Source organism: Salmo trutta, chromosome 13 (assembly GCF_901001165.1).
Source record: "Salmo trutta chromosome 13, fSalTru1.1, whole genome shotgun sequence".
Lineage (NCBI taxonomy): Eukaryota > Metazoa > Chordata > Actinopteri > Salmoniformes > Salmonidae > Salmo > Salmo trutta.
The window spans coordinates 30,627,038-30,649,983 of NC_042969.1; the positions used below are offsets into that span (position 1 = coordinate 30,627,038).

General features: G+C 44.5%; 1 protein-coding gene across 3 annotated transcripts in view; it reads left to right on the top strand.

The window, feature by feature from the left end:
- LOC115205623 (SH3 domain and tetratricopeptide repeat-containing protein 2) overlaps positions 1 to 22,946 on the top strand; it is a 53,367-nt gene that overhangs the window by 22,182 nt on the left and 8,239 nt on the right. For all 3 annotated transcript variants that reach the window (XM_029771794.1, XM_029771793.1, XM_029771792.1), the window contains 10 exons: positions 4,235 to 4,371; positions 5,038 to 5,088; positions 5,787 to 6,097; positions 6,281 to 6,475; positions 6,680 to 6,981; positions 7,204 to 7,435; positions 7,601 to 7,927; positions 13,176 to 13,396; positions 16,609 to 16,775; positions 17,718 to 17,895. In XM_029771794.1, coding sequence (XP_029627654.1) covers positions 4,235 to 4,371; positions 5,038 to 5,088; positions 5,787 to 6,097; positions 6,281 to 6,475; positions 6,680 to 6,981; positions 7,204 to 7,435; positions 7,601 to 7,927; positions 13,176 to 13,396; positions 16,609 to 16,775; positions 17,718 to 17,895 — 2,121 coding nt within the window. The remainder of the gene's footprint in view (positions 1 to 4,234; positions 4,372 to 5,037; positions 5,089 to 5,786; positions 6,098 to 6,280; positions 6,476 to 6,679; positions 6,982 to 7,203; positions 7,436 to 7,600; positions 7,928 to 13,175; positions 13,397 to 16,608; positions 16,776 to 17,717; positions 17,896 to 22,946) is intronic.

Genomic DNA, 22,946 nt, shown 5'->3' on the forward strand with positions numbered 1-22,946 from the left:
ATAGATAACAGCATTACAATACCAAACCACTGTGAAGGCAATACATAACAGCATTACAATACCAAACCACTGTGAGGGCTATAGATAACAGCATTAAAATACCAAACCACTGTGAGGGCAATACATAACAGCATTACAATACCAAACCACTGTGAGGGCTATAGATAACAGCATTACAATACCAAACCACTGTGAGGGCTATAGATAACAGCATTACAATACCAAACCACTGTGAGGGCAATACATAACAGCATTACAATACCAAACCACTGTGAGGGCTATAGATTACAGCATTACAATACCAAACCACTGTGAGGGCTATAGATAACAGCATTACAATACCAAACCACTGTGAGGGCAATACATAACAGCATTACAATACCAAACCACTGTGAGGGCTATAGATAACAGCATTACAACACCAAACCACTGTGAGGGCTATAGATAACAGCATTACAATACCAAACCACTGTGAGGGCTATAGATAACAGCATTACAATACCAAACCACTGTGAGGGCTATAGATAACAGCATTACCATACCAAACCACTGTGAGGGCAATACATAACAGCATTCCAATACCAAACCACTGTGAGGGCTATAGATAACAGCATTACAATACCAAACCACTGTGAGGGCTATAGATAACAGCATTTCAATACCAAACCACTGTGAGGGCTATAGATAACAGCATTACCATACCAAACCACTGTGAGGGCAATACATAACAGCATTCCAATACCAAACCACTGTGAGGGCTATAGATAACAGCATTACAATACCAAACCACTGTGAGGGCTATAGATAACAGCATTACAATACCAAACCACTGTGAGGGCTATAGATAACAGCATTTCAATACCAAACCACTGTGAGGGCTATAGATAACTGCATTACAATACCAAACCACTGTGAGGGCAATACATAACAGCATTCCAATACCAAACCACTGTGAGGGCTATAGATAAGAGCATTACAATACCAAACCACTGTGAGGGCTATAGATAACAGCATTAAAATACCAAACCACTGTGAGGGCAATACATAACAGCATTACAATACCAAACCACTGTGAGGGCTATAGATAACAGCATTACAATACCAAACCACTGTGAGGGCTATAGATAACAGCATTACAATACCAAACCACTGTGAGGGCAATACATAAGAGCATTACAATACCAAACCACTGTGAGGGCTATAGATTACAGCATTACAATACCAAACCACTGTGAGGGCTATAGATAACAGCATTACAATACCAAACCACTGTGAGGGCAATACATAACAGCATTACAATACCAAACCACTGTGAGGGCTATAGATAACAGCATTACAACACCAAACCACTGTGAGGGCTATAGATAACAGCATTACAATACCAAACCACTGTGAGGGCTATAGATAACAGCATTACAATACCAAACCACTGTGAGGGCAATACATAACAGCATTACAATACCAAACCACTGTGAGGGCAATAGATAACAGCATTACAATACCAAACCACTGTGAGGGCAATACATAACAGCATTACAATACCAAACCACTGTGAGGGCTATAGATAAAAGCATTACAATACCAAACCACTGTGAGGGCTATAGATAACAGCATTACAATACCAAACCACTGTGAGGGCTATAGATAACAGCATTACAATACCAAACCACTGTGAGGGCAATACATAACAGCATTACAATACCAAACCACTGTGAGGGCTATAGATAACAGCATTACAATACCAAATCACTGTGAGGGCTATAGATAACAGCATTACAATACCAATCCACTGTGAGGGCAATACATAACAGCATTACAATACCAAACCACTGTGAGGGCTATAGATAACAGCATTACAATACCAAACCACTGTGAGGGCTATAGATAACAGCATTACAATACCAAACCACTGTGAGGGCTATAGATAACAGCATTACAATACCAAACCACTGTGAGGGCTATAGATTACAGCATTACAGTCCCAAACGACTGTGAGGGCTATAGATAACAGCATTACAACACCAAACCACTGTGAGGGCTATAGATAACAGCATTACAATACCAAACCACTGTGAGGGCTATAGATAACAGCATTACAATACCAAACCACTGTGAGGGCTATAGATAACAGCATTACAATACCAAACCACTGTGAGGGCAATACATAACAGCATTACAATACCAAACCACTATGAGGGCTATAGATAACAGCATTACAATACCAAACCACTGTGAAGGCAATACATAACAGCATTACAATACCAAACCACTGTGAGGGCTATAGATAACAGCATTAAAATACCAAACCACTGTGAGGGCAATACATAACAGCATTACAATACCAAACCACTGTGAGGGCTATAGATAACAGCATTACAATACCAAACCACTGTGAGGGCTATAGATAACAGCATTACAATACCAAACCACTGTGAGGGCAATACATAACAGCATTACAATACCAAACCACTGTGAGGGCTATAGATTACAGCATTACAATACCAAACCACTGTGAGGGCTATAGATAACAGCATTACAATACCAAACCACTGTGAGGGCAATACATAACAGCATTACAATACCAAACCACTGTGAGGGCTATAGATAACAGCATTACAACACCAAACCACTGTGAGGGCTATAGATAACAGCATTACAATACCAAACCACTGTGAGGGCTATAGATAACAGCATTACAATACCAAACCACTGTGAGGGCTATAGATAACAGCATTACAATACCAAACCACTGTGAGGGCAACACATAACAGCATTACAATACCAAACCACTGTGAGGGCAATACATAACAGCATTACAATACCAAACCACTATGAGGGCTATAGATAACAGCATTACAATACCAAACCACTGTGAGGGCTATAGATAACAGCATTACAATACCAAACCACTGTGAGGGCTATAGATAACAGCATTACAATACCAAACCACTGTGAGGGCTATAGATAACAGCATTACAATACCAAACCACTGTGAGGGCTATAGATAACAGCATTACAATACCAAACCACTGTGAGGGCTATAGATAACAGCATTACAATACCAAACCACTGTGAGGGCTATAGATAACAGCATTACAATACCAAACCACTGTGAGGGCTATAGATAACAGCATTACAATACCAAACCACTGTGAGGGCTATAGATAACAGCATTACAATACCAAACCACTGTGAGGGCAACACATAACAGCATTACAATACCAAACCACTGTGAGGGCAAAAGATAACAGCATTACAATACCAAACCACTGTGAGGGCAATACATAACAGCATTACAATACCAAACCACTGTGAGGGCTATAGATAACAGCATTACAATACCAAACCACTGTGAGGGCTATAGATAACAGCATTACAATACCAAACCACTGTGAGGGCTATAGATAACAGCATTACAATACCAAACCACTGTGAGGGCTATAGATAACAGCATTACAATACCAAACCACTGTGAGGGCTATAGATAACAGCATTACAATACCAAACCACTGTGAGGGCTATAGATAACAGCATTACAATACCAAACCACTGTGAGGGCAATACATAACAGCATTACAATACCAAACCACTGTGAGGGCTATAGATAACAGCATTACAATACCAAACCACTGTGAGGGCTATAGATAACAGCATTACAATACCAAACCACTGTGAATAATATTATGAACTTATCATCTTTTTGCTGTGAACAGTTATTTTTAACACAAATACTTTTTGTTTCCACAATTATGTGTTCACAAATTATTTGTGCACAATCTAATTTTCAAAATATCAATTTTCTTTCAAAACATGTTTTTATTCACCCCTCAACTGTTCTCAGTCTTCTATTAACAGTTAGGACAGTGGACAACATGTCATGTTTTCTTATTCTGTTCACATTTACCTGGTCTATCTGTTTATCTGTTGTCAATAGTAGTGGCTTCAGGTGGTGGGATGGAGTGATGGCAGGATGGAGGAGTAGAGAGATGGAGAGGGCAGGGATGGAAGGATTTATGGTTGCAGAGGGGTGTAGGGGTAAAGGGAGGGAGGTGTAGAGAGATGGAGGGGTGGGGGGGTGGGGGGATAGAAGGATGGAGGGTTGGATGGAGGGATGGAAGGGTGGAGGGATGGAGGGGTGGTTGAGAGCAGTCATGTGGGTGATAATGCTTTCTTTGTCTCTCTCCCCCTCCCTCTCTCTGCTCTCTCACTCTCGCTCTCTCTCCCTCCTTCTCAGAGATGGACAACTGGTGTTTCTGAGTGAGGAGGAACGTGCGTCAATGGCCCAGATTAACCCCTGCAGTAGTGAACCCAGAGACAGCGGCCTCCTAGAGAGACTCTTCTCCTCTGACATCAGTACTGTCTACAGACTAGGTAGGAGAGGATCCCTTAGTCTATACAGTATAGAGAATTACTGAGTACTTTCACACTACTGTAGGCAGGGAACCACTGTGTTATACTGAGTACTGTCAGACTATTATAGGTAAGGAACCACTGCGTTATACTGAGTACTTTCACACTACTGTAGGCAGGGAACCACTGTATTATACTGAGTACTTTCACACTACTGTAGGCAGGGAACCAGTGTGTTATACTGAGTACAGCCAGACTACTGTAGGTAGGGAACCACTTTGTTATACCATTCCTGAATTAAATCGCTTTAGCTGGCATGTTGCGGTTTATTCATTGTTTAATTATTCAAGGCTCCCTTTGTTATTTCATTTTGTAACTAAAATGCTTGACTGTATTTAAAGACCTGTACTGTCTGCTTTGCCAATAGGTAAGTTACGCTAAAACAGCTACAGTACACAGGACCTTAGGCCTACAGCCCCATTTCATTTCAATAACTTAGCTTCTCAAAGATGCCCTCTGCTGGTCAAACTAGCATCAACTAGCATAAATGGAAACAATGGCTGACAGTTAAATAATGTGCCATAGAATTCTGCATGAGCCCGCAAGCTGTGCTACATTACGAAGCAACTTTTAAAGGAAGAACCACTGTATGTGAAACACTAGTTAAATATATATTTCTTCCCACAGATAGACTGGATCAGTCTGATTTTACGTACATCAGAAACCAACCAAAACAAGGTTAGTAATACGTTATCTATTAACAAGGTAATAAGATATTTATCAAAGTTAATACTTTGTTTATCAGATTGTTAATACAACCTCAGCTGAATGGTAGAAGATTGTTTAGAGGTCAATATATCCTTCTGTCTCAGTCAAAGCCAAGAACATTTTTTCTCTGACAGCTGTAGATGTTTTGGAAACAACAGAATAAGTAGGCCAGAACACTAAAAGGGGAACTCTATACATAGTCAAACTCTTTACTTTTCTTTCCTGAGGAGAGAAGGAAACTAATAATGTTTCAGTTTTTGCTTACATTTCATTTTACAAGGGACAGGGGCGTAACTTTCACTGGGGATGCCCATTCCGAAATTGCATTTTTATCATTGGAATGTGATACAAAATGAGGCAACAGTGTGCTTTAGGACCATGCAGACTCCCCTGAGCAGTAGGGTAGGCTGTTTGGAGTGTTTATCCGACAGGATAAAATAAAAAACGTATAAAACCAAAGTTGCGCCCATGACAAGGGAGATAATATTTTATTATTTTGTTGAATTGGCACATATTGCAGCACCAAGCTGAACTGCAAGTACAAGCTTCCTTGACTGCTAGGACAGTGAAGGAAGTTTCATAGCTACATTTCTAATGTACAGTACATGGGGTTTCACATACAGTGTACCTGAACCTTTATATTCAGTGTTCATATCTTTCTCTCTCAGAGCATAAGCCCCCCGCCAGCGCCCGGCAATCCATCATCTCAGAGAAGAGTGACGCTACACCCCCCTACCACTCCTCCCCCCGCCCCTCCCTCTCTCACTCCTCGCCCCGCCCCTCCTTCTACACCTCCCAGAATGCTTTGGGGCGTGGCGGTGACGGGGAGTTGCTGTCCTTCAGTCTGGACGACACCTTCAGAGAGATGAATGAGTTCCAGGAAGACCCGGCCCTTTTCCTGGAGGAGGGGAGCTGGGAGGGGGTGGAGTCAGAGGTCTGTGACCCAACCCTGACTCTGCTCAACATGCATCACTTCCAGGTGAGAGGTCAAAGGACCACTGTTTTGTAATTTAAGAGATTTAGGGGTTTGTGTCTGGTTTGTATAGTTGTGTTTGTTTGTTCATTCACTGTTGATTGGCAATAAAGTAGTCCCTCTCCTCTCCTCTCTTCTCCTCCTCTCCTCTTCTCCTCTCCTCTCTTTTCCTCCTCTCCTCTCCTCCAGGAGGACTTCCTGCCCCTCTATGACCTAAACCACTCCTTCCTGTGGCTGACGTTCTCAGGACAGAGTGAGGATGAGCTACTGGGCCATCTGGAGATTGTCAGGGAGGGGGCCAAGAGAACGGGCATGGCCTGGGCACACCGACGGGCATGCTTCCTACTGGGGAGGCTCTGCGCCAAGAAGCTCAAGTACTCCCAGGTAGGGCAGAAGGGAGGAACACTGGAGTATGTACACATATGGACACAGCACATGCACACACACATTTATGCATACACACACAAACACACATGCATAATATGTTAATTTAAGAGCACATAAGAGCACAGTTAATTTAAGAGCACACATATTATGAGTGTGCTCTTAAATGAACTTAAATGTTAATCTCCCACCCCTCTCTTCCAGGCCCGTGTGTATTACGAGGAAGCCCTTGGCGTCTCTGTTGACGGTTTCTCTGACCTCCCTCTCCTCATCGCCCTGTACACCAACCTCACAGCCATCTACCTCAAACAGAAGATGGCCGACAAGCTGCCCCCGACCCTGGAGAAGGCCAGTGCTCTGCTCCTCTGTCTCCCCAGACACACCTTCACCTCCCTGGATGAGTTTGAGCTGCTGAAGCTGGTGCTGCGGAGGTCTGTGGTGGAAGGGGACAAACACCTGGAGGCACGGGTCTGCTACCTCACTGCCAGCCTCTTCCTCCTCCTTAGGTTGGTGTTGTCTGTGTTGTCAAAGCTCCCAAATGGAATCCTATAGCCTATATAGTGCAATTCTTTTGACCAGGTCCCATAGTGCTCTGGTCAAAAATAGTGCACTATATAGTGAATAGGGTGCCATATTGGACACACTCTATGTCCTTTGTTTCAATATATCTGTGAAAAGTTTGTTATAAATCAAATATATAGTTATTATTTTTCCGATTATGAACATAGAAAGATAGATGACGCCCTGCCCTTCGTGGAGCGTCTCCAGTTCCTTACTGTTACCCTGTCTGCTGAGGAGGGACGCCCCATCGCCCCCCTGGACCTCAACTGGCTCCTGTCCCGGCTCTACCACCGTAAATACATGCCCTACCTGGCCCTGGCATCACTCAGCCTGGACTCTGGACAGGACCACTCACTACAGGACGCCTTCCACAGGATAGAACTGTTCAGCAGGAACTCGGTAGGCTATGGTTTGTTTGTTAGGCCATCACATTCTAATATTCCAAAAACAAATTACATATTGATACAAAGTATACAACAGACACACTGGAAATATCCAACACAAACCAAAAAATTATAAATAACATATGACTCTTTAAATGTTTTACATGTACATTTTCCATAGGTGCGTCTGAATCCGCGATGGAAAGAGGGGACGTCCCTTCTCCCCGCCCAGATCGTGGTGTATCTTCAGCAGGCTCTGGCCATTGCAGAGCGTGGTGAGGACCTTAAGACCCAGAGAGACCTGTGTCTGGGCTTGGCCTGTGTGTACCAGCAACACGGCGCTCTGGTGAAGGCCCTGCCCTGTGCCCAGCAGGCTGTACAGACCGGGGGAGGTATCAACGAGGAGGAGGGGTTCGAGGCTTCAGTACTGATGGGATGGTTGTTAGTCCTGACGGGACAGCCTGAGAGGGCACAGAACACCCTACAGCCACTACTACAGTCACTACAGGTAACTACAGTCTCTACAGGTAACTACAGTCACTACAGGTAACTACAGTATCTACAGGTAACTACAGTCTCTACAGGTGACTGCAGTCTCTACAGGTAACTACAGTCTCTACAGGTGACTGCAGTCTCTACAGGTAACTACAGTCTCTACAGGTGACTGCAGTCTCTACAGGTAACTACAGTCTCTACCGGTAACTGCAGTCTCTACAGGTAACTACAGTCTCTACCGGTAACTGCAGTCTCTACAGGTAACTGCAGTCTCTACAGGTAACTACAGTCTCTACAGGTAACTGCAGTCTCTACAGGTAACCGCGGTCTCTACAGGTAACTGCTGTCTCTACAGGTAACTACAGTCACTACAGGTAACTGCTGTCTCTACAGGTAACTATAGTCTCTACAGGTAACTGCAGTCTCTACAGGTAACTACAGTCTCTACAGGTAACTGCAGTCTCTACAGGTAACTACAGTCTCTACAGGTAACTACAGTCTTTACAGGTAACTACAGTCACTACAGGTAACTACAGTCTCTACAGGTAACTCCAGTCTCTACAGGTAACTACAGTCTCTACAGGTGACTGCAGTCTCTACAGGTAACTACAGTCTCTACAGGTGACTACAATCTACAGGTAACTACAGTCTCTACAGGTAACTACAGTCTTTACAGGTAACTGCAGTCACTACAGGTAACTACAGTCTCTACAGGTAACTGCAGTCTCTACAGGTAACTGCAGTCTCTACAGGTGACTGCAGTCTCTACAGGTGACTGCAGTCTCTACAGGTAACTACAGTCTCGACAGGTAACTACAGTCTCTACAGGTAACTGCAGTCTCTACAGGTAACTACAGTCTCTACAGGTAACTGCGGTCTCTACAGGTAACTGCAGTCTCTACAGGTAACTGCAGTCTCTACAGGTAACTACAGTCTCTACAGGTAACTACAGTCTCTACAGGTAACTGCAGTCTCGACAGGTAACTGCAGTCTCTACAGGTAACTGCAGTCTCTACAGGTAACTACAGTCTCTACAGGTAACTACAGTCTCTACCGGTAACTGCAGTCTCTACAGGTAACTACAGTCTCTACAGGTAACTGCAGTCTCTACAGGTAACTGCAGTCTCTACAGGTAACTGCAGTCTCTACAGGTAACTACAGTCTCTACCGGTAACTGCAGTCTCTACAGGTAACTGCAGTCTCGACAGGTAACTACAGTCTCTACAGGTAACTACAGTCTCTACCGGTAACTGCAGTCTCTACAGGTAACTGCAGTCTCTACAGGTAACTACAGTCTCTACCGGTAACAGCAGTCTCTACAGGTAACTGCAGGCTCGACAGGTAACTACAGTCTCTACAGGTAACTACAGTCTCTACAGGTAACTACAGTCTCTACAGGTAACTACAGTCTTTACAGGTAACTGCAGTCACTACAGGTAACTACAGTCTCTACAGGTAACTGCAGTCTCTACAGGTAACTGCAGTCTCTACAGGTAACTACAGTCTCGACAGGTAACTACAGTCTCTACAGGTAACTGCAGTGTCTACAGGTAACTACAGTCTCTACAGGTAACTGCGGTCTCTACAGGTAACTGCTGTCTCTACAGGTAACTGCTGTCTCTACAGGTAACTGCAGTCTCTACAGGTAACTGCTGTCTCTACAGGTAACTGCAGTCTCTACAGGTAACTACAGTCTCTACAGGTAACTACAGTCTCTACAGGTAACTGCAGTCTCTACAGGTAACTGCAGTCTCGACAGGTAACCACAGTCTCTACAGGTAACCGCGGTCTCTACAGGTAACTGCTGTCTCTACAGGTAACTGCTGTCTCTACAGGTAACTACAGTCTCTACAGGTAACTACAGTCTCTACAGGTAACTGCAGTCTCTACAGGTAACTACAGTCTCTACAGGTAACTACAGTCTCTACAGGTAACTACAGTCTCTACCGGTAACTGCAGTCTCTACAGGTAACTGCAGTCTCGACGGGTAACGACAGTCTCTACAGGTAACTGCAGTCTCTACAGGTAACTACAGTCTCTACCGGTAACTGCAGTCTCTACAGGTAACCACAGTCTCTACAGGTAACTACAGTCTCTACAGGTAACTGCAGTCTCTACAGGTAACTGCAGGCTCTACAGGTAACTACAGTCTCTACAGGTAACTGCAGTCTCTACAGGTGACTACAGTCTCTACAGGTAACTGCAGTCTCTACAGGTAACTGCAGTCTCTACAGGTGACTACAGTCTCTACAGGTAACTACAGTCTCTACAGGTAACTGCAGTCTCTACAGGTGACTACAGTCTCTACAGGTAACTACAGTCTCTACAGGTAACTGCAGTCTCTACAGGTGACTACAGTCTCTACAGGTAACTGCAGTCTCTACAGGTAACTGCAGTCTCTACAGGTAACTACAGTATCTACAGGTAACTACAGTCTCTACAGGTGACTGCAGTCTCTACAGGTAACTACAGTCTCTACAGGTGACTGCAGTCTCTACAGGTAACTACAGTCTCTACAGGTGACTGCAGTCTCTACAGGTAACTACAGTCTCTACCGGTAACTGCAGTCTCTACAGGTAACTACAGTCTCTACCGGTAACTGCAGTCTCTACAGGTAACTGCAGTCTCTACAGGTAACTACAGTCTCTACAGGTAACTACAGTCTCTACAGGTAACTGCAGTCACTACAGGTAACTGCAGTCACTACAGGTAACTATAGTCTCTACAGGTAACTGCAGTCTCTACAGGTAACTACAGTCTCTACAGGTAACTGCAGTCTCTACAGGTAACTACAGTCTTTACAGGTAACTACAGTCACTACAGGTAACTACAGTCTCTACAGGTAACTACAGTCTCTACAGGTAACTACAGTCTCTACAGGTGACTGCAATCTCTACAGGTAACTACAGTCTCTACAGGTGACTACAGTCTACAGGTAACTACAGTCTCTACAGGTAACTACAGTCTTTACAGGTAACTGCAGTCACTACAGGTAACTGCAGTCTCTACAGGTAACTGCAGTCTCTACAGGTAACTGCAGTCTCTATAGGTAACTACAGTCTCTACAGGTGACTGCAGTCTCTACAGGTAACTACAGTCTCAACAGGTAACTACAGTCTCTACAGGTAACTGCAGTCTCTACAGGTAACTACAGTCTCTACAGGTAACTGCGGTCTCTACAGGTAACTGCAGTCTCTACAGGTAACTGCAGTCTCTACAGGTAACTGCAGTCTCTACAGGTAACTACAGTCTCTACAGGTAACTACAGTCTCTACAGGTAACTGCAGTCTCGACAGGTAACTGCAGTCTCTACAGGTAACTACAGTCTCTACAGGTAACTGCAGTCTCTACAGGTAACTACAGTCTCTACCGGTAACTGCAGTCTCTACAGGTAACTACAGTCTCTACAGGTAACTACAGTCTCTACAGGTAACTGCAGTCTCTACAGGTAACTACAGTCTCTACAGGTAACTGCAGTCTCTACAGGTAACTACAGTCTCTACCGGTAACTACAGTCTCTACCGGTAACTGCAGTCTCTACAGGTAACTGCAGTCTCGACAGGTAACTACAGTCTCTACAGGTAACTGCAGTCTCTACAGGTAACTACAGTCTCTACCGGTAACTGCAGTCTCTACAGGTAACTGCAGTCTCTACAGGTAACTACAGTCTCTACCGGTAACTGCAGTCTCTACAGGTAACTGCAGGCTCGACAGGTAACTACAGTCTCTACAGGTAACTGCAGGCTCTACAGGTAACTACAGTCTCTACAGGTAACTACAGTCTTTACAGGTAACTGCAGTCACTACAGGTAACTACAGTCTCTACAGGTAACTGCAGTCTCTACAGGTAACTACAGACTCTACAGGTAACTACAGTCTCTACAGGTGAATGCAGTCTCTACAGGTAACTACAGTCTCGACAGGTAACTACAGTCTCTACAGGTAACTGCAGTCTCTACAGGTAACTACAGTCTCTACAGGTAACTGCGGTCTCTACAGGTAACTGCTGTCTCTACAGGTAACTGCAGTCTCTACAGGTAACTGCTGTCTCTACAGGTAACTGCAGTCTCTACAGGTAACTACAGTCTCTACAGGTAACTACAGTCTCTACAGGTAACTGCAGTCTCTACAGGTAACTGCAGTCTCTACAGGTAACTGCAGTCTCGACAGGTAACCACAGTCTCTACAGGTAACTGCTGTCTCTACAGGTAACTACAGTCTCTACAGGTAACTACAGTCTCTACAGGTAACTACAGTCTCTACAGGTAACTGCAGTCTCTACAGGTAACTGCAGTCTTTACAGGTAACTACAGTCTCTACAGGTAACTACAGTCTCTACCGGTAACTACAGTCTCTACAGGTAACTGCAGTCTCGACGGGTAACGACAGTCTCTACAGGTAACTGCAGTCTCTACAGGTAACTACAGTCTCTACCGGTAACTGCAGTCTCTACAGGTAACCACAGTCTCTACAGGTAACTACAGTCTCTACAGGTACCTACAGTCTGTACAGGTAACTGCAGTCTCTACAGGTAACTGCAGTCTCTACAGGTAACTACAGTCTCTACAGGTAACTACAGTCTCTACAGGTAACTGCAGTCTCTACAGGTGACTACAGTCTCTACAGGTAACTGCAGTCTCTACAGGTAACTACAGTCTCTACAGGTAACTGCAGTCTCTACAGGTAACTGTAGTCTCTACAGGTGACTACAGTCTCTACAGGTAACTACAGTATCTACAGGTAACTGCAGTTTCTACAGGTGACTACAGTCTCTACAGGTAACTACAGTCTCTACAGGTAACTGCAGTCTCTACAGGTAACTGCAGTCTCTACAGGTAACTACAGTCTCTACAGGTAACTACAGTCTCTACAGGTAACTGCAGTCTCGACAGGTAACTACAGTCTCTACAGGTAACTGCAGTCTCTACAGGTAACTACAGTCTCTACAGGTAACTGCAGTCTCGACAGGTAACTACAGTCTCTACAGGTAACTGCAGTCTCTACAGGTAACTACTAAAGATAACTAACAACATTGCAGATATCTCTAAACTATTGTGAGTATCATTACCATAGTCAACATTGACCCCTAGTCCCTATCCACTGCACATTTGTTTAGCTCTGAAAGAACTGGTCAGATGTAAGGAACAAGGTAGCAGCTCTGCCTTGCCACCTGCTCGTGTTACAGTAGTTTTTAACAGGAGTAGTAAAGATCTTGTAATCAATGAATCAATCAAACCTCTATCTCCTCTCTTCTCTTTCAGGGAACCGACAGCCCGACACAGGTGGGAGTGGTCCACAACCTGCTGGCTCTGTGTCTGCGGCGGCAGGGTCACATCCCAGAGGCCGGCAGCCACCTCCATCACGCCCTCACCATCTCCAGGGAGAGTGGCAACCAGAGGAACCAGGCCCTGGCCCTCGCCAACCTGGGCTGTCTGGCACTGGGCGTGGGGGCACCCACACTGGCAGAACGATTCCTATTTAGGTCAGCAAGGAGGGAGTGTGTGTGTGTGTGTGTGTGTGTGTGTGTGTGTGTGTGTGTGTGTGTGTGTGTGTGTGTGTGTGTGTGTGTGCGCGTGCGTGCGTGTGTGTGCGTGTACAGTAGGTGGATGCTTACATCCGTGAGTGTTACGGTTGTAAAATGATTAATCCTTTACAGGTTGTGTTAGAATGTTAGTGTCTGTATCTCTACATGGTTGTAACCTGCTGAGTGGGACTGGTCTGTATCTCTACATGGTTGTAACCTGCTGAGTGGGACTGGTCTGTATCTCTACATGGTTGTAACCTGCTGAGTGGGACTGGTCTGTATCTCTACATGGTTGTAACCTGCTGAGTGGGACTGGTCTGTATCTCTACATGGTTGTAACCTGCTGAGTGGGACTGGTCTGTATCTCTACATGGTTGTAACCTGCTGAGTGGGACTGGTCTGTATCTCTACATGGTTGTAACCTGCTGAGTGGGACTGGTCTGTATCTCTACATGGTTGTAACCTGCTGAGTGGGACTGGTCTGTATCTCTACATGGTTGTAACCTGCTGAGTGGGACTGGTCTGTATCTCTACATGGTTGTAACCTGCTGAGTGGGACTGGTCTGTATCTCTACATGGTTGTAACCTGCTGAGTGGGACTGGTCTGTATCTCTACATGGTTGTAGCCTGCTGAGTGGGACTGGTCTGTATCTCTACATGGTTGTAGCCTGCTGAGTGGGACTGGTCTGTATCTCTACATGGTTGTAACCTGCTGAGTGGGACTGGTCTGTATCTCTACATGGTTGTAACCTGCTGAGTGGGACTGGTCTGTATCTCTACATGGTTGTAGCCTGCTGAGTGGGACTGGTCTGTATCTCTACATGGTTGTAACCTGCTGAGTGGGACTGGTCTGTATCTCTACATGGTTGTAACCTGCTGAGTGGGACTGGTCTGTATCTCTACATGGTTGTAACCTGCTGAGTGGGACTGGTCTGTATCTCTACATGGTTGTAGCCTGCTGAGTGGGACTGGTCTGTATCTCTACATGGTTGTAACCTGCTGAGTGGGACTGGTCTGTATCTCTACATGGTTATAACCTGCTGAGTGGGACTGGTCTGTATCTCTACATGGTTGTAACCTGCTGAGTGGGACTGGTCTGTATCTCTACATGGTTGTAACCTGCTGAGTGGGACTGGTCTGTATCTCTACATGGTTGTAACCTGCTGAGTGGGACTGGTCTGTATCTCTACATGGTTGTAACCTGCTCAGTGGGACTGGTCTGTATCTCTACATGGTTGTAACCTGCTGAGTGGGACTGGTCTGTATCTCTACATGGTTGTAACCTGCTGAGTGGGACTGGTCTGTATCTCTACATGGTTGTAACCTGCTGAGTGGGACTGGTCTGTATCTCTACATGGTTGTAGCCTGCTGAGTGGGACTGGTCTGTATCTCTACATGGTTGTAACCTGCTGAGTGGGACTGGTCTGTATCTCTACATGGTTGTAACCTGCTGAGTGGGACTGGTCTGTATCTCTACATGGTTGTAGCCTGCTGAGTGGGACTGGTCTGTATCTCTACATGGTTGTAACCTGCTGAGTGGGACTGGTCTGTATCTCTACATGGTTGTAACCTGCTGAGTGGGACTGGTCTGTATCTCTACAGGGTTGTAACCTGCTGAGTGGGACTGGTCTGTATCTCTACATGGTTGTAGCCTGCTGAGTGGGACTGGTCTGTATCTCTACATGGTTGTAACCTGCTGAGTGGGACTGGTCTGTATCTCTACATGGTTGTAACCTGCTGAGTGGGACTGGTCTGTATCTGTACATGGTTGTAGCCTGCTGAGTGGGACTGGTCTGTATCTCTACATGGTTGTAACCTGCTGAGTGGGACTGGTCTGTATCTCTACATGGTTGTAACCTGCTTAGTGGGACTGGTCTGTATCTCTACATGGTTGTAACCTGCTGAGTGGGACTGGTCTGTATCTCTACATGGTTGTAACCTGCTGAGTGGGACTGGTCTGTATCTCTACATGGTTGTAGCCTGCTGAGTGGGACTGGTCTGTATCTCTACATGGTTGTAACCTGCTGAGTGGGACTGGTCTGTATCTCTACATGGTTGTAACCTGCTGAGTGGGACTGGTCTGTATCTCTACATGGTTGTAACCTGCTGAGTGGGACTGGTCTGTATCTCTACATGGTTGTAACCTGCTGAGTGGGACTGGTCTGTATCTCTACATGGTTGTAGCCTGCTGAGTGGGACTGGTCTGTATCTCTACATGGTTGTAACCTGCTGAGTGGGACTGGTCTGTATCTCTACATGGTTGTAACCTGCTGAGTGGGACTGGTCTGTATCTCTACATGGTTGTAACCTGCTGAGTGGGACTGGTCTGTATCTCTACATGGTTGTAACCTGCTGAGTGGGACTGGTCTGTATCTCTACATGGTTGTAACCTGCTGAGTGGGACTGGTCTGTATCTCTACATGGTTGTAACCTGCTGAGTGGGACTGGTCTGTATCTCTACATGGTTGTAGCCTGCTGAGTGGGACTGGTCTGTATCTCTACATGGTTGTAACCTGCTGAGTGGGACTGGTCTGTATCTCTACAGGGTTGTAACCTGCTGAGTGGGACTGGTCTGTATCTCTACATGGTTGTAGCCTGCTGAGTGGGACTGGTCTGTATCTCTACATGGTTGTAACCTGCTGAGTGGGACTGGTCTGTATCTCTACATGGTTGTAACCTGCTGAGTGGGACTGGTCTGTATCTCTACATGGTTGTAACCTGCTGAGTGGGACTGGTCTGTATCTCTACATGGTTGTAACCTGCTGAGTGGGACTGGTCTGTATCTCTACATGGTTGTAGCCTGCTGAGTGGGACTGGTCTGTATCTCTACATGGTTGTAACCTGCTGAGTGGGACTGGTCTGTATCTCTACATAGTTGTAACCTGCTGAGTGGGACTGGTCTGTATCTCTACATGGTTGTAACCTGCTGAGTGGGACTGGTCTCTATCTCTACATGGTTGTAACCTGCTGAGTGGGACTGGTCTGTATCTCTACATGGTTGTAGCCTGCTGAGTGGGACTGGTCTGTATCTCTACATGGTTGTAGCCTGCTGAGTGGGACTGGTCTGTATCTCTACATGGTTGTAACCTGCTGAGTGGGACTGGTCTGTATCTCTACATGGTTGTAGCCTGTTGAGTGAGTGGAACTGTTTCCTACTATATTTCCCTCAGGTCTCTGTGGTTGTTCCTGGAGATCTGGGAGAGTCCCGTTGACGAGGAGCACGTCCAGACCTACCTATGGCTGGGGCGGAGCTACAAGGACAGGGGGAGGAGCCAGGACGTCAGGCTGTGTTATGAGATGGGCCTCCTCATATCCCTCCAGGCCAGGAACCTACCCAGTGAGTTACCTTAACCCTAACCCTCCAGGCCAGGAACCTCCACGGTGAGTTACCTTAACACTAACCCTCCACACCAGGAATCTATCCAGTGAGTTACCTTAACCCTAACCCTCCACACCAGGAACCTACCCAGTGAGTTATCTTAACCCTAACCCTCCACACCAGGAACCTACCCAGTGAGTTACCTTAACCCTAACCCTCTACGCCAGGAACCTACCCAGTGAGTTACCTTAACCCTAACCCTCTACGCCAGGAACCTACCCAGTGAGTTACCTTAACCCTAACCTTCCACACCAGGAATCTACCCAGTGAGTTACCGTAACCCTAACCCTCTACGCCAGGAACCTACCCAGTGAGTTACCTTAACCCTAACCCTCCACACCAGGAACCTACCCAGTGAGTTACCTTAACCGTAACCCTCTATGCCAGGAACCTACCCAGTGAGTTACCTTAACCCTAACCCTCCACACCAGGAATCTACCCAGTGAGTTACCTTAACCCTAACCTTCCACACCAGGAATCTACCCAGTGAGTTACCTTAACCCTAACCCTCCACACCAGGAATCTACCCAATGAGTTACCTTAACCCTAACCCTCCACACCAGGAAACTACCCAGTGAGTTACCTTAACCCTAACCCTCCACACCAGGAACCTACCCAGTGAGTTACCTTAACCCTAACCCTCCACACCAGGAACCTACCCAGTGAGTTACCTTAACCCTAACCCTCTACGCCAGGAACCTACCCAGTGAGTTACCTTAACCCTAACCCTCCACACCAGGAACCTACACGTTTAATAATACTGTCAAAACGAACTCTAATCCAAAACCTAACAATAACGCTAGTTCAACTAAACTAAGAAAGACAACAACCAATGAGGATTATTGCATGTAAATCAAAAGTAGCCACTCTCAGTCCTCTGTCCCCTCTCTCTCTCTCTAGGTCAGATGGTGGTGGCTAAAGTCCTGAGTCGTCACTATGCTGACGTGCTGCTGTATGGACAGAGTATCCTCTACTATGAGCACTGTGTGTCTGTGTCCAGGGACCTGAAGGACAAGAGACTAGAGGGAGAATATCTAGAGATCCTCAGCAGCCTCTACCTCTCCCTCAATACTGAGAAGTAGGTTTATATATCTCTGTCTGTCTCTACCTCTCCCTCAATACTGAGAAGTAGGTTTAAATATCTGTCTGTCTGTCTCTACCTCTCCCTCAATACTGAGAAGTAGGTTTATATATCTGTCTGTCTGTCTCTACCTCTCCCTCAATACTGAGAAGTAGGTTTTTATATCTCTGTCTGTCTCTACCTCTCCCTCAATACTGAGAAGTAGGTTTATATATCTCTGTCTGTCTCTACCTCTCCCTCAATACTGAGAAGTAGGTTTATATATCTGTCTGTCTGTCTCTACCTCTCCCTCAATACTGAGAAGTAGGTTTATATATCTCTGTCTGTCTCTACCTCTCCCTCAATACTGAGAAGTAGGTTTATATATCTGTCTGTCTGTCTCTACCTCTCCCTCAATACTGAGAAGTAGGTTTATATATCTGTCTGTCTGTCTCTACCTCTCCCTCAATACTGAGAAGTAGGTTTATATATCTGTCTGTCTGTCTCTACCTCTCCCTCAATACTGAGAAGTAGGTTTATATATCTGTCTGTCTGTCTCTACCTCTCCCTCAATACTGAGAAGTAGGTTTATATATCTCTGTCTGTCTCTACCTCTCCCTCAATACTGAGAAGTAGGTTTATATATCTCTGTCTGTCTCTACCTCTCCCTCAATACTGAGAAGTAGGTTTATATATCTCTGTCTGTCTCTACCTCTCCCTCAATACTGAGAAGTAGGTTTATATATCTGTCTGTCTGTCTCTACCTCTCCCTCAATACTGAGAAGTAGGTTTATATATCTCTGTCTGTCTCTACCTCTCCCTCAATACTGAGAAGTAGGTTTATATATCTCTGTCTGTCTCTACCTCTCCCTCAATACTGAGAAGTAGGTTTATATATCTCTGTCTGTCTCTACCTCTCCCTCAATACTGAGAAGTAGGTTTATATATCTCTGTCTGTCTCTACCTCTCTCTCAATACTGAGAAGTAGGTTTATATATCTCTGTCTGTCGCTACCTCTCCCTCAATACTGAGAAGTAGGTTTATATATCTCTGTCTGTCTCTACCTCTCCCTCAATACTGAGAAGTAGGTTTATATATCTCTGTCTGTCTCTACCTCTCCCTCAATACTGAGAAGTAGGTTTATATATCTGTCTGTCTGTCTCTACCTCTCCCTCAATACTGAGAAGTAGGTTTATATATCTCTGTCTGTCTCTACCTCTCCCTCAATACTGAGAAGTAGGTTTATCTATCTGTCTGTCTGTCTCTACCTCTCCCTCAATACTGAGAAGTAGGTTTATATATCTGTCTGTCTGTCTCTACCTCTCCCTCAATACTGAGAAGTACGTTTATATATCTGTCTGTCTGTCTCTACCTCTCCCTCAATACTGAGAAGTAGGTTTATATATCTGTCTGTCTGTCTCTACCTCTCCCTCAATACTGAGAAGTAGGATTATATATCTCTGTCTGTCTCTACCTCTCCCTCAATACTGAGAAGTAGGTTTATATATCTCTGTCTGTCTCTACCTCTCCCTCAATACTGAGAAGTAGGTTTATATATCTGTCTGTCTGTCTCTACCTCTCCCTCAATACTGAGAAGTAGGTTTATATATCTCTGTCTGTCTCTACCTCTCTCTCAATACTGAGAAGTAGGTTTATATATCTCTGTCTGTCTCTACCTCTCCCTCAATACTGAGAAGTAGGTTTATATATCTCTGTCTGTCTCTACCTCTCCCTCAATACTGAGAAGTAGGTTTATATATCTCTGTCTGTCTCTACCTCTCCCTCAATACTGAGAAGTAGGTTTATATATCTCTGTCTGTCTCTACCTCTCCCTCAATACTGAGAAGTAGGTTTATATATCTCTGTCTGTCTCTACCTCTCTCTCAATACTGAGAAGTAGGTTTATATATCTCTGTCTGTCTCTACCTCTCCCTCAATACTGAGAAGTAGGTTTATATATCTGTCTGTCTGTCTCTACCTCTCCCTCAATACTGAGAAGTAGGTTTATATATCTCTGTCTGTCTCTACCTCTCCCTCAATACTGAGAAGTAGGTTTATATATCTCTGTCTGTCTCTACCTCTCCCTCAATACTGAGAAGTAGGTTTATATATCTGTCTGTCTGTCTCTACCTCTCCCTCAATACTGAGAAGTAGGTTTATATATCTGTCTGTCTGTCTCTACCTCTCCCTCAATACTGAGAAGTAGGTTTATATATCTCTGTCTGTCTCTACCTCTCCCTCAATACTGAGAAGTAGGTTTATATATCTGTCTGTCTGTCTCTACCTCTCCCTCAATACTGAGAAGTAGGTTTATATATCTCTGTCTGTCTCTACCTCTCCCTCAATACTGAGAAGTAGGTTTATATATCTCTGTCTGTCTCTACCTCTCCCTCAATACTGAGAAGTAGGTTTATATATCTGTCTGTCTGTCTCTACCTCTCCCTCAATACTGAGAAGTAGGTTTATATATCTCTGTCTGTCTCTACCTCTCTCTCAATACTGAGAAGTAGGTTTATATATCTCTGTCTGTCTCTACCTCTCCCTCAATACTGAGAAGTAGGTTTATATATCTGTCTGTCTGTCTCTACCTCTCCCTCAATACTGAGAAGTAGGTTTATATATCTGTCTGTCTGTCTCTACCTCTCCCTCAATACTGAGAAGTAGGTTTATATATCTCTGTCTGTCTCTACCTCTCCCTCAATACTGAGAAGTAGGTTTATATATCTCTGTCTGTCTCTACCTCTCCCTCAATACTGAGAAGTAGGTTTATATATCTCTGTCTGTCTCTACCTCTCCCTCAATACTGAGAAGTAGGTTTATATATCTCTGTCTGTCTCTACCTCTCCCTCAATACTGAGAAGTAGGTTTATATATCTGTCTGTCTGTCTCTACCTCTCCCTCAATACTGAGAAGTAGGTTTATATATCTCTGTCTGTCTCTACCTCTCCCTCAATACTGAGGCGTAGGTTTATATATCTGTCTGTCTGTCTCTACCTCTCCCTCAATACTGAGAAGTAGGTTTATATATCTGTCTGTCTGTCTCTACCTCTCCCTCAATACTGAGAAGTAGGTTTATATATCTGTCTGTCTGTCTCTACCTCTCCCTCAATACTGAGAAGTAGGTTTATATATCTCTGTCTGTCTCTACCTCTCCCTCAATACTGAGAAGTAGGTTTATATATCTCTGTCTGTCTCTACCTCTCCCTCAATACTGAGAAGTAGGTTTATATATCTGTCTGTCTGTCTCTACCTCTCCCTCAATACTGAGAAGTAGGTTTATATATCTGTCTGTCTGTCTCTACCTCTCCCTCAATACTGAGAAGTAGGTTTATATATCTCTGTCTGTCTCTACCTCTCCCTCAATACTGAGAAGTAGGTTTATATATCTCTGTCTGTCTCTACCTCTCCCTCAATACTGAGAAGTAGGTTTATATATCTGTCTGTCTGTCTCTACCTCTCCCTCAATACTGAGAAGTAGGTTTATATATCTGTCTGTCTGTCTCTACCTCTCCCTCAATACTGAGAAGTAGGTTTATATATCTCTGTCTGTCTCTACCTCTCCCTCAATACTGAGAAGTAGGTTTATATATCTCTGTCTGTCTCTACCTCTCCCTCAATACTGAGAAGTAGGTTTATATATCTCTGTCTGTCTCTACCTCTCCCTCAATACTGAGAAGTAGGTTTATATATCTGTCTGTCTGTCTCTACCTCTCCCTCAATACTGAGAAGTAGGTTTATATCTCTCTGTCTGTCTCTACCTCTCCCTCAATACTGAGAAGTAGGTTTATATATCTGTCTGTCTGTCTCTACCTCTCCCTCAATACTGAGAAGTAGGTTTATATATCTCTGTCTGTCTCTACCTCTCCCTCAATACTGAGAAGTAGGTTTATATATCTCTGTCTCTCTCTACCTCTCCCTCAATACTGAGAAGTAGGTTTATATATCTGTCTGTCTGTCTCTACCTCTCCCTCAATACTGAGAAGTAGGTTTATATATCTCTGTCTGTCTCTACCTCTCCCTCAATACTGAGAAGTAGGTTTATATATCTCTGTCTGTCTCTACCTCTCCCTCAATACTGAGAAGTAGGTTTATATATCTGTCTGTCTGTCTCTACCTCTCCCTCAATACTGAGAAGTAGGTTTATATATCTCTGTCTGTCTCTACCTCTCCCTCAATACTGAGAAGTAGGTTTATATATCTGTCTGTCTGTCTCTACCTCTCCCTCAATACTGAGAAGTAGGTTTATATATCTCTGTCTGTCTCTACCTCTCCCTCAATACTGAGAAGTAGGTTTATATATCTCTGTCTGTCTCTACCTCTCCCTCAATACTGAGAAGTAGGTTTATATATCTGTCTGTCTGTCTCTACCTCTCCCTCAATACTGAGAAGTAGGTTTATATATCTCTGTCTGTCTCTACCTCTCTCTCAATACTGAGAAGTAGGTTTATATATCTCTGTCTGTCTCTACCTCTCCCTCAATACTGAGAAGTAGGTTTATATATCTGTCTGTCTGTCTCTACCTCTCCCTCAATACTGAGAAGTAGGTTTATATATCTGTCTGTCTGTCTCTACCTCTCCCTCAATACTGAGAAGTAGGTTTATATATCTCTGTCTGTCTCTACCTCTCCCTCAATACTGAGAAGTAGGTTTATATATCTCTGTCTGTCTCTACCTCTCCCTCAATACTGAGAAGTAGGTTTATATATCTCTGTCTGTCTCTACCTCTCCCTCAATACTGAGAAGTAGGTTTATATATCTCTGTCTGTCTCTACCTCTCCCTCAATACTGAGAAGTAGGTTTATATATCTGTCTGTCTGTCTCTACCTCTCCCTCAATACTGAGAAGTAGGTTTATATATCTCTGTCTGTCTCTACCTCTCCCTCAATACTGAGAAGTAGGTTTATATATCTGTCTGTCTGTCTCTACCTCTCCCTCAATACTGAGAAGTAGGTTTATATATCTCTGTCTGTCTCTACCTCTCCCTCAATACTGAGACGTAGGTTTATATATCTGTCTGTCTGTCTCTACCTCTCCCTCAATACTGAGAAGTAGGTTTATATATCTCTGTC